Source organism: Coffea eugenioides, chromosome 5 (assembly GCF_003713205.1).
Source record: "Coffea eugenioides isolate CCC68of chromosome 5, Ceug_1.0, whole genome shotgun sequence".
Lineage (NCBI taxonomy): Eukaryota > Viridiplantae > Streptophyta > Magnoliopsida > Gentianales > Rubiaceae > Coffea > Coffea eugenioides.
Genome location: NC_040039.1, coordinates 28846889 through 28859783, shown reverse-complemented (window position 1 = coordinate 28859783; position 12895 = coordinate 28846889). Strand labels below are relative to the sequence as shown.

At 35.4% G+C, this 12895-nt stretch overlaps 2 protein-coding genes across 2 annotated transcripts; one reads left to right on the top strand and one right to left on the bottom strand.

Moving 5' to 3' along the window:
• Positions 1–242: 242 nt before the first annotated feature.
• Positions 243–1528, top strand: LOC113771343 (40S ribosomal protein S15-like). Its single transcript, XM_027315935.1, has 2 exons — positions 243–272; positions 1086–1528. Exons 1-2 carry the CDS (start codon positions 243–245, stop codon positions 1356–1358), a joined length of 303 nt encoding a protein of 100 aa, XP_027171736.1. The 3' UTR covers positions 1359–1528.
• A 9152-nt stretch (positions 1529–10680) lies between these two features.
• Positions 10681–12282, bottom strand: LOC113771342 (zinc finger BED domain-containing protein RICESLEEPER 2-like). The gene has a single exon (XM_027315934.1). The coding sequence runs from the start codon at positions 12280–12282 to the stop codon at positions 10681–10683; it is 1602 nt and encodes a 533-aa protein (XP_027171735.1).
• Between the last annotated feature and the right edge of the window lie 613 nt (positions 12283–12895).

The window sequence follows — 12895 nt, the reverse complement described above, 5'->3', positions numbered from 1 at the left end:
ATGGCCTTCCTCACTCATATTATGTGAGTTTTGAGGATCGGCATCCATTCTTACCAAATCTTCTTCTGCACAATTTGCATTAGAGGAATCTCTCCCTGACATAATTCGATTGGAATAAGATTCAAGTGGAGCTGTGGGCTGACCTGAATATTAGAGCGAAAGAAATTTTAGATGACATTTTTTCGAATCAAAAGCTACACTTGGATTAGAAAAAAAAGTAAAGATTTTATGCAAAGTGGAAGATGATCTACTTGGCACATGAAATCAGAGCTGTATAGTTTCTCAATGAAATCAGAACTGTATAGTTTGCAATGATACAAACTTGGCATAGTTCTAATACTATGCGACCAGAATACTTTCACACTTATTGTTAGCAATAAATGACCAGAGACTTGTATAGCAAAAATGGTGAGACTAACCAAAAAGTCAATCCATACCATATAGTTTAATGAGCCTTTGATGAGTATAGCCTTAGACACACCCACAATCTCAATTTCATATTACCATGCAAGATATTTAAGATGGATAATTCCCTGATAATTACCTATCCCTACACACACACATACATATTAAGGCACATAATCACTAGATTTATGTATGATAGGACTACCAAAATATTTTGGTTAAAATTGGAATGAATGCTAAAATTCTAAAGAGGAGCTTTATCTTGATTGGCAGAAATAATTTGACCCAAAATATCAGCTAGTAAGATGTCAAATGCAACAACATATACATTTCCCACTTTGGTTTTTGATGCAAAATTTTTGTCCATGATTAATTGTACCTATACTTTTGCATTTGGAATTATTTAATTGATCTTTGACATTAGAAAACACACAACTTCACATTTACTTTTAGCTAGCTGCCACTTGCTGATCAGGCTCAGCATTATACTCTGTTATCGAAATACATTTTAGTTTCCTTTGAATATTTCATTTCTTTCTTAAGTACCAATTTTTTCAATTTCCTTAGGCATTCTTTCATCTTTTTAACACACAAGCTTCAAATCATAAAGAGAACATCAAAATTGCCTATTCAATATAAATAGAGATATACTTAAAGGTGCTTGAACAAATTCACATAAGCTTGTTAAGCTCTTCCATGCTCGTGCTAGCAGAAGGTTCAATAGGGGCTTGAAGAGGAAACCCATGGCTTTGGAAGGAATTATGATTATAGTACTTGAGATGATTGGCAGCGTAATTGGTGTTTACAATGGAAAATCTTTCAATACCATTGAGGTCAAGCCAAAAATGATTGGCCACTATCTAGCTGAGTTTTCAATATCGTACAAGCCTGTCAAGCACGGTAGGCCAGGTATTGGTGCCACCCATTCTTCAAGGTTCATTCCTCTGAAGTGAGGTGTTCTGCTATCAGCTGGAAGATATGTGAAGTTTTGTTTCAAGATTTCTAAGCTATGCTTTACCAACTCTGTTTTGCCCTGGGATTTTAGATTTTACTATGGATGTTTAAACATTGATCTTTAGCTTAATACTGCATCTGAAAGACAGAGTACAAGTTTTTTGACTGATATTGTTTGTTAGAGATCAGATTTGCTTTAAAAAAAAAAACAAACGAAAATGCACACCAGCTCAGGGCACATTGAAGCAAACGAAAAAAAAAGTGTAGTTACTTAAGGATCGCATCTTACCTGCTGCACGCACACGCCTGGACCTGCTTCCAAGATCCAAGCTTCCGCTCACTGCACGGCTGCATCTGCTGCACAACCACTTCCAATCGGCGGATTATAGCAATAGCAAAATGAAACGGCTGGAGTTTGATTTGGAATTGGAATTAGGGATTGAGATGAGGAATGGGAATTAAGGAATAGGGACTGAGTCACTGAGGTGAGGAAGCTGAGAAGCTCTCGATTCTGAAAGAAAGAAGATGGCGGACAAAGATTGAAGCTGCTCAACGGCTTGACCTAATTAGAGTCTCTAACATGTGAATTTCTTTTTTGTTTTTTAGAATTATCTGAAAAGACAAGAATAGCCCTATTATATTTTGAATTTTAATAGGTAAAACATGTAATTAATCTTACAACTATATATATCTAAGTAATTTTACAAATTTAAAATTATATATATTTAAATATACTATAAGCTCGAAAAGCTCGCGAGCTTATCGAGCATAACATTTTTAGGCTCGAATTCGATTCGTTGGCATATTCGAATAGTTCGAGATCGACTCGAGCTCGATTTGACCGAGCTCGAGCCGATCATTTGAATGAGCTGCTCGCGAACTATTCGCGAGCAGCTCGATTCGTTGACACCCCTGTGTCGACCATGCTTTTATTATTTCAATCTTTTGCAGAATACATTTCCACTGTGTGTTAGTGCAATTTCTGGATGGTAGGTCACGGCCTGTACCAAATTGTGAATATCTTTTTGGTATAAAATTACACCAAACAAAATGGAGATTCGGCTTATTACAGAAATTTTTAGTGCTGACCCTAATTTTACTTCGTGTTTAGTTGGCTGACTCCTATCTTGTGAAAGATCACAAGTTCAACTGATTTTGTTACAGCTTTTGGACTTGTCCCAATGCTCATTTCGTTGTCCATTTGAGCAGAAAATTGTTGTTTTTACCTAATAAACTTTGTCCTGGTGTTTGTTTAATAGCTAAATCATCAATATGTGGACTTCTAACACCCACATAGTGCTGATTTGATGATTCTATAGGATGAGGTGATGGACGACAAACAAGCCACAGGCAATCGAGCTCAATCTTCGGCTCAACCCCTACCCCAATATGTGCCTCCTCGAATCCGCAGACGTAGGGATGATTTGAACATTAAAGGCAGATGTGTGGTTTCAAGTTTTGTCATCAACCCTCCAAATTTTCAGGAAACATCTGATGATGATGGAAGCCCTATTCTAAGAAATCCCGGCAAGCGACCATTGGGTAGTGCTGCCTACAGTTATGATAAAAAAGACTCAAGAGGAACCAATTCTCGAAGGTCGGGTTCGGATAACTACCAAGAGGCACTTAGTAACTTCAATAGATTTTCCTCCATAGTTTCGAATAAAAGAGTAGCAAAGGAGAAGTATTCAATTGAAGTAGCCAAAAAAATTGTGGAAGGACTGAAGTTAGAGAGAAGACTGCGCATGTATCTGTTGAAAGAATTGTTTCCGTGCTTTATTTCTTAACTTCAGTGAGAGTGAGCAGATGACATGGATTGAGTTGTTCATCGTACCGAAGATGGAGGGGAAGTGAGGAAGTTCGGATAATTTTAAGTTTTAAAATGTCACCTAACTTATATGTTGTGATGGATGACGTTTGTATTTGATATTTATGATTAAGTTGCTGTATGTGGTGGATTTTATTTGCAATTTACCACCAGATTTTGGCTCGAATATCCATTTTTCCGACTTCTAATGTAATTAAGTTGCTTTTTTATTTAAGTAGTCCCGGATATCCTATATGATTCGGCATTATTAAACTTTTAACTGATTCAGGCACATACAAGCTTTTAATTTAAGAACTCTATGCGATGTACAAGTGAATTTTTTTTCCTACCTGAAGATCAATTGGTTCATCAGCTCACTTGTGAAACAAACAAGCCATTATAGCATGCTTTTTAACTTAAAGAAGTGACCAAATAAAGCATGGTCATTCTCACGGTTCATTCAACTTCTTGGGCTAATAATATGACTGACATGTCTAGTAATAAGGGTAACTTTCATTTGAAACTCACGTGACTTTCATTTAAAGCCATTTATATATTCATGATTCATATTGGGATAACTTTTGGCAGACCCACTAACATCGACTATATATTTTCTTAATATAATCAATTAAAAAATAACATGGGCCACCACTTTGAAATGAATCACCATGGCTTTATATTTATTTCTCTGTTAAACATGCTGGATTCTAAGATTTTGAAAGTTACGATAAAAGCAATGTAGGACTCCTTTTTGTTCATGTCATTGAAATGAGCCACTACATATTAATGATCGACCACGCCTTTTTATATCTCTATTTGAATAACGTTAAATTTGACTTGTCGTTTCTAAATTCCCTCAAAAGTAGTGCATTGACAGTCTTTTATTGCAGTTTCATGTATTTAAATGGCAGCAGAGTAAGTTACAGCCTTGCCTTTGATATCTGTTACTGCTATATCCTCTATTTAAAGACCTGTCATGTATTAACGCTCCACCTCACCATCATTCAATAAGTCTATCATTGACTATCTGTATAGTTCTGGTCTTTTTTTTGGTGTTCACTATCATTCAATTAATAGCTGTTTTTGTGTCCTCAATCGCAGGCTTTTGTCCAAGTTCATACATGGCCAACTTTAATCCATATTTCGCCTCCTTCTCTTCTGGCTCAAGCTCTCAAGAAGATGAAGAGGCCATTCTGAACGATGCAGATATGTTGCTTTTTTCATCGGATGCGGAACGTTACGATGGGCCTCTTATAAAAATACCATGCCGCAATGGAGACATGCCTGGTTGGAAGTGGGTTCAAGTGCTAATAACAGGTCACCTAGTACGTATATCGGAGAATTGCCAAATCACAGTCGATAATTTCATGCGACTTTGTGAAATTCTAGTAAGCAATAACTATGTTCCTCAAAATCCACACAAGCACATATCGATTGAGGAATCGCTAGCCATGATTTTAGTTATGTTAAGTCATAGCACGTGAACTCGTGTAGTGGCTGAAAGATTCCAACATTCAACGGAAACCATCCATAGAAATGTTGCGGAAGTGCTGTTGGGGGTTATGTCGATTTGCAGAAAGAATTATTCGATCAAAACAAAGTTACGATATGCATCCACAAATACGATATAACACCAAGTACTATCCTTGGTTCAAGGTAAAACATATCTTCACTCTCTCCAATAAATGAACTAAGGATGGAATATAACAAAAAATTGGTATTTTCATAATGCTTTCTGTACTTAACTTGTGGATATATTTGTTCCTTCATTTCCAATTGTTATGCTGTGATTGAGGTCCAATCATTTAATTTACCTCCAAATTGCATAGGCAGATCAAAAGCTCTCAAGAAAATCGCTTCCTCTTAATAGTGTCACCTAAGCCTAATATTTTAATACTAAGGTTTTTTTAGTAACTAGATTTATAACTGACTATACTTCAAATTATAAACTACAGGACTGTTTAGGTGCTTTCGATGGCACTCATATCCCTGCGTCAGTTCCAACAATAGAGCAGATGGCCTACACTAATAGGCATAGGACTCAATCACAAAACGTATTAGCTGTATGTGACCATGATATGCGATTTATTTATTTCTATGCCGGATGGGAAGGTAGCGCACATGATGCACAGGTGCTAGAAAGTGCAATGAGAATGCACACCGATTTTCCAATTCCTTCCCAAGGTTATAACTTTTTATATTATTTATACAACTTGGATGCACATATATATTGGGGTATTTGATGGTCTAAAATTTTATACCTTAACATAAATGTATTTATACCACTACTCTAATTTTTGCGAATGTAGACAAGTTCTACCTCGTTGACGCGACTTATAAGATGGTGCCAGATTTTTTAGCACCATTCAAGAGAGGACGTAATATAAGAGTTGGACAAGGACGTGGTCGCGGCCAAGGGCCGAAAGAGCTATTTAATACCTGTCACTCTCAACTTCGTAATGTAATTGAATGTATTTTTGGTGTCTTGAAGCAACGATTTGTCTATTTAAGGGGACCGGTTCCATATTCATATATGCAAAAGCAAATCAATGTAGTGATTGCGTGTTGTGCACTACACAATTTTCTAAGGAAAAATCAACCTTCGAATAATCATTTCATGCTGTATGAACAAGAGGGCATGCAATTCGAAGGCGAATGTGGAGCTCCTCCATACCTACAGATACAACCGTTGATAGTGTCCCCACAAGAAATAGAAGATTGGAAGGCAATGAGAGAAGAAATGGCTAATCAAATGCATACTGCGTCACAAAGGCGGAGATAGTAGTTGAATGAGCATCACTGGCCAACACGCTGCATGCGTAGGGTGACGACGAAATAAGTATAAAAATGGATGAGGGGTACGGTACGTTGGAATTTACCTCAAAATGCATGTTGCTTTAAACTCTTTCTATATGGATGAGTTAAATTTAGGAAGTTATTGAATTCGTAGTAGGAGATGTAGGATGAGTGAAATAAATTGTGCAATTATTTGTTTTTGTCACTTGGATTGGTCTTTACTTTCTTGGAAACCCGCATTTACGCTCGATGTACTGGTGTATTTCAAGCATTCTATATTAATAGAAGTTGTTTCATTATTCACCGCAACCGCTTATACTCACAACTCTCAAAGTAGGCCACCCACAACTCTAGACACACATCCAAGGAGAACGGATAAAACCCAAGATGGAAATCCACCTAGCATTCGTCCAACAATGGCCACATTTTAGAACTTTGCTTCTCGATTTTTCAGAATTTTCCTCGTCAACATTACATTTTGTCAATACATGCAGCTTGCAAACTGCAAACCCAAACGTTTATTTCGTTATCTGAAATAATTCAAAGGAGCGATAAATATTATGTCAAATATTATTCCAAATATTATCTATCCAAACACTCTGAATATCATTTTGTTCACTAAAAATTGAGAATTCAACAGGAAAATATTCACCTTGTCTATCATCTTTTAAGATTTTGATTTTCTTTTCTAATTGATTTTCAACAAGTGATTTGTGAGAATTTGGTTAACTTAATTGTCTGTTGGAAGCCAAAAGTTTCTGAAACATTTTTGGCAATTTTTATCTATTGAAAGGACTTAATGGTGCTTTTCAATGTCCATAAATGTCCATAAATATGTGAAATAGTGGTTGAATATATTGTGACCCTTGGATTGTCTTTTCACTAGATTATTGGAAAAATAAAACAAGATAATAGAATAGTGCAAAAACTTCACTAACAAATTTCACAAAAAATAGGGAATTTGTTGATGATTCTTGACACATGTACAAACGCTATTCTTAAGGTGTTTATTGCCCCAACTACACATAGTAGTTTACTTCTGGGTTAAGGCAATATACTTCTAGGATATAACAAGAATAAAGAACTTTAAACAGCAAAATGGCTAAATTAGTTTGTTTCACCAAAAGTTTGTCATTTATATAGGAAAGACAATCCAAAAGATATCAAAACTAAAGAGGCACAATTATCTCACTTCAATGATCATTAAGAGGCTGCTTTAGTCTCCTTTAATAGGAAAAAAAATATCAAAACTATTTCCTCGCTATAATGATCATCAAGACGTTGTAATTAGTCTCATTCAATGAACAAAAAATGTCAAAATCGTTTCTTCACTACAATGGTCATCAAGAGGCTACACTAAGCATTTTTCTTTTGTCGCTTATTTTGAATTTAACAAGTTTTATTTCCATTTCAATTCGCAAAATATTCCAACAATCCCCCACTTAGTTTGTGAATGAAATGAACAAACTAACATACATAAAACACCATGCATAAAAATAAGTATCGTTAGATTTAAACTTTTCTTTAGCATTAGCATATCACTTTGAATTAATCAAATCATGGTTGTTTATAAAATATTAAACCAAGATTTGAAAAGTAGCCTAGAAACACCACACGCCTGGCATTTAAACATTTGATCAATTCATAAAAATCTTTAGCACTATTACTGGCTATATGATCCATCCTAGATTCATGATTATAAAATAAGCAAACCCAACTTTTACTAGAATCTGCACCACTCCTATGATCATATAGCTGAAAGCACTTTTACAAGATTTTAAAACCCAACTCGGACTGCCTGGTCGAACTGGTTGAATCGTTGACGAGGCCGTTGGGTGATCCAGGTTATAGTTCAAACCTAGAAGGATTTAAAAATCGATCTCTTTTATAAAAACTAGTTAAATCAGTTGGTTCAACCATTGGACTGCTAGACTAGAGCAATTTTCATTAACCCGATCCAGTTCTATGTATTAGTCAAAAACCAAATTTTTGGTCAAAATTTAAAATTGCTTAAGCTTTACAGAGATGAAACCATATAGTCTTATGAATAGTCTGATCTTCTAAAGAGCAAACATACGGAGCAACAGACATATATGAATTGTCTATTGCTACAGAAATCAAACGTATTTTTGCAACTTATAGACATATACTTACCAGAAATTTGAGCAAACATACGGAGCAACAGAAATCAAATAGATTTGGCTACTCAGAAACTTACATTTTACCGGTAAGTATTCATCTTTTTTCATCATTTTTCTAGCCTTATTTTTATGCTAAAAAGTGATAACTTTTTGGCAATTAATCTTTGGACCTTTTGAAATTTGAAGAAAAATTTAGGAGATAAAATATATTACAAATTTTGTTTAAAAAAATTCTACTGCTGTAAATTAGCTAAGCCTTTGATTTTTTTCATTTAATCTCTTGGTTGCATTGTTATTTTTGCTATTTCAAACAAATTTTTTATCTTGTTCTAGCATTTTTCTTGATTTTTTTCCCTAAACATTATGTTTTTGAGACTTCACTTGTTTTTCAGCATTTTTATTTCTTTTCGGCATTCATATTTTGGTTTTACTTTTTTTTAGCGAATTGTTTCTCAACTTTAAGCTCAAATTATTTACTTTTTTTACTTTTATTATTTCTTTGCAGATTCTTTCCGGCATTAGTTTTCTTTTTTTCCTATATATATAGATGAATAACCTAGTATTATGTAGATTTAAGAATAGTGCTACATTATTGATTTGTGTGACATTCAATTCTGAATATGAACATTTTGGCAAAAAAAAGGAAAAACGGAGCTTGAAAAAAAGAGGTTGAACCTGGTTCTAATTTGCTGTAAAACTAGAATACAGTAGATGACCTATTTCAATATTTTTCCCTATATGTTAGATGTGACTAAATAGGTACCAATCATAAGTTAATGTGCCATGTCACAAACCTGCAGAATATCAATTACCATCAACTATTATTATGTGCATCATTTTTTCAATTGCTTTTAGGATTTTTTTTTTCTTATGTTAATTATTCAAAAGATTAGCATTTTTGTTATGTCACACTCGTCACTTGATTACTAAAACAAACTCAATTTTATGTAAAATTTTAAAAATGGAAGTTTCTTCGGCATGCAACTCTAGTTCACAATCTAATCCATCTCTAAGTGTTAGAAGTAAGTCTAATTTTGCTTGGGATTAGAAAAGATAATCATTCCTATCAACCGACGTTTAGGGTTTCTCTCTAGAGATAGGGTTTCTCGTAAGAGTTATTGCCGATCATGGCCACTTCGGCTGCCCTTCAACCCATGGTTGGAGGGCAACCACCGTTTGTAAACCACCCTCCCTTCACCAGAAGTCCTTCTCCTCTTTATTCTCGTCTTGGGACTAGCCAGCATTGAAGTTGCAGGTCGACAAGGTAACCAAGAAGGGAGAACAAGCTATGGTTTTCTCAAGGCATGACATGGTAAATATCGCAACTCTCTTCCACCTATCTCTGGTGGGAAAATTCTCGAAGAGAAGACCACGTATGGAGGAGATTCGTTAAATTCTTCTCTGCCTTAGATTTGAAAGATATTGCCATGGTTGGTTTGTTGGACCATCGACATGTGCTAATTTGTTTGAATAACGAAACGCAGGGGTGGGCACGGGTCGGGTACCCGCCCCGAACGTCAAATGGCTGACCCGACCCTAACATGTCGGGTCACTACTTTTTTGACCCTAATCCGCTCCGCTTGCCCTCGGGTACCCGATCTTCGGATACCCGAAAAATAGGGGCGGGTCATAGGGTACCCGCCCCTATTAAAGAATGCAAATTCCTGTATGAATGCAAAGACAAAGACAATAGCAAAAACAAACAAATTTGCAATTTCATCTTAGAAGATGAACCTGCCGTACGTCCAGCCCAAGACAGAGACAAAGACAATAGCAGTATTCAAACTATTTAGTTCCACACCAAGCCATAAAGTTAGAAATACAACAAAATTTCCCAATTCCAGCTACAATCACCTTAACCTTCTACAACACATTAAGGAGTACAATCTTCAAGAATCATCAATCTTCAATATTAATAATAGAATGCTCCTCTGTCAAACCTAAAAAAAAAATTTCAAAAAATAAAAACAACCAAGAAACATATTAGCACAAGTTGAAGCTCAAATGAATAAGAAAATTTTGAATGCAATGATAACAAGATATGAATAGTATTACCCGATTCCATTTCCTCAAGCTCAGTTATACTTTCTTCCAAATCAATTGGTTGAATACCCTTGCGAAGCCAATCTTGTCCACAAATTATAGCCTCCACCATTCTTGGAGTTAAAGAGCTTCAGAAAGAATCCAACACACGGCCTCCCGTACTAAAAGCAAACTCCGAGGCAACAATAGACACTGGAATAGCTAATACATCTCTAGCAATTGCAGCAAGAACTTGGAACCTATGAGCATTATTTTTCCACCAATCCAATATATGAAAGTTTGGACAGTGAAAATCTTCCTTCATTTCCATCAAATAGATGTCCAATTCCGTTTTATTGTGAGTGCTATCCAATGTATCAGCTTTTTGAGAATACTTTGCATGCATGTAATCTGATGCCCCTTTAACTGTAATTGTATCAACATCCATTTTATCCATTTCCCTAAACTGATTTTGACTTATCACTTCCTTATAAGGTGATTTTTCAGCAGAATAAAAGTCAAATAGAGAATGTAACACCTTTTCCACCTTAACTTTTAAAATTTCAGCATTCTTAGGATCATATCCTCATCAATAGCCCATTGAACATAACTTAGTTTATGCCGGGGATCAAGAACAACAGCAATCAGAATCAATATGTTAATCCTTTCAACATTACCCCAATATTTGTCATATTTTTTCTTCATATTTCCAGCCATAGTTGACAAACCAAAGTCATCACTTTCTTGAAATGAATTAAGAAGACCACCAATGCCAAAAATTTCATTCATATATACATTTCCTGTCACATAACGTGAACCCGACATTTTCACAGTAGAATCATAAAAAATTTGAAGAAAAGGCAACAAATCTTTTGCATACTCCCAATCCATCTCAGTTGGCACACCCCTCATCTTAGAACTCTTACGAGTATCATTCTCACTTTGGGGAGTCAACTCTTCGACATATTTGCTATCCACAGTTTCTAGCAACTCAAATGCCTTTTGAAATTTTAGAGCAGCCTCTAACATTAAAAATGTGGAATTCCACCTAGTTTCAACATCAAGGCATACAAGGTTTTTACTTTCGATTCTTTCTTTTTCTATGCAAGATTTGAATCTTTGAGCTCTAGCAGGTGAAGACCTAACATATCTCACAGCTGATCGAATCCTAACAATAGAGTCTTCCAAGTCTTTCAATCCCTCCCTAACCGTCAAATTCAAAACATGGGCAGCACATCTCATATGCAAGTATTCTCCATTTAAGACAATACATTTCCAATTAATAAGCCTTCTTCTCAAATATTGCAAACAAGTGTCATTTGAGCTAGCATTGTCTACCGTAACAGTCAAAACTTTACTAATTTTCCAATCAAGCAAGCATTTTTCTACTGTCCGACCAATAACTTCACCCGCATGACTTGTAATAGGACAGAAACTTAAAATCTTTTTGTGCAATTTCCATTTATCATCAATGAAGTGAGCTGTCAAACACAAATAATTCAGATTTTGAATGGATGTCCAAGCATCAGTGGTGAGACAAATGCGGGAGGATAAAGTTTCAAAGTATGCTTTCAAACTTTTCTTCTCATCTAAAAAAAGCTTATGGCAGTCTGTAGTTATAGTTCTACGTGATGGCATTTCAAACCGTGGCTGCATAACTAGACAAAAATCCAGAAATCCCTCCCTTTCCACAAATTTAAAAGGCAGTTCATCTATAATCACCATCCTAGCCAACATTCTCCTACATGCTTCTTGATCAAACATATGGGTTGTTAATGCTTTTCCCCCTCCCTCTTTTGGTTTAAACTCCAGCGTCTTTTGCCTCTTATCCGTGCTATTATACGGATATTTTTTACACCTATGAAGGTGATTACTCAAAGAAGTAGTACCATTTTTGCTTGCACAAGCAATCAGTTGTTCACAATATTTACAAGTAGCTTTCTTGTCTTTTGTTTCCGTACCTGTAACAACTACGTAATGCTCCCAAACCCAAGACCTATTACTCTTGCTAGACACTTTTGTCTCGGATGTTGGAAGAGGTGGTACTTGACATGTATCAGTTTCAGAGGCTTTAGCAACAATTTTTGGATCTGATGATGAATGATCAACACTTGGGCTTGTAGCTGTTGTAGCTGTATTATCCCCTGTACTTGACATCTGAAAAATTCAAGCAAAGCAAGCAGAAGTCAAAGTCTCAAATAATGGCTTGAGAAGCTAAAGCAAGATTGGTCAATGCCATGCATCCACCCCTGATTCTTGAACTAAAATTGCAAGCCCATTTTTTCAAAGCAAATTAAAAGCAATCCAATCAAATCCCAACTAAAAAGATTTTCTAGTGAGTTGCAGAGCTATGCATAATAATAATACTCCTACATTTGTTTAGTGCATATCAGCACTGATGCTCCATTAAATTGTAGCCATTCAACGCAAAAACCAATTCCAATTCGGCACTAGGTTGATTCTTAAATGTACAAAAACTAAAACATGAATTGAGCTGAATATCCTTTTCCCTCCATTATTTTATTTTTATTTTTTTTCCACAAGGACACAACTACCAATTGATTCCCGGCATACCAAATGGCAAATGGAACTGGACGCATACCTTCAACGTATAATAATAGTACTCATCATCATACTAATAATGCCAGTTAATTATTTTTAAAAAAAAAAAAGAGAAGAGGAATAAAATCAATGAAAGAGAATAGGAAGAACATATTTTCTTGTGCTAGTTCTAAAGAATTAAGAAAGCATAACAGTAGAGAATCAAGTA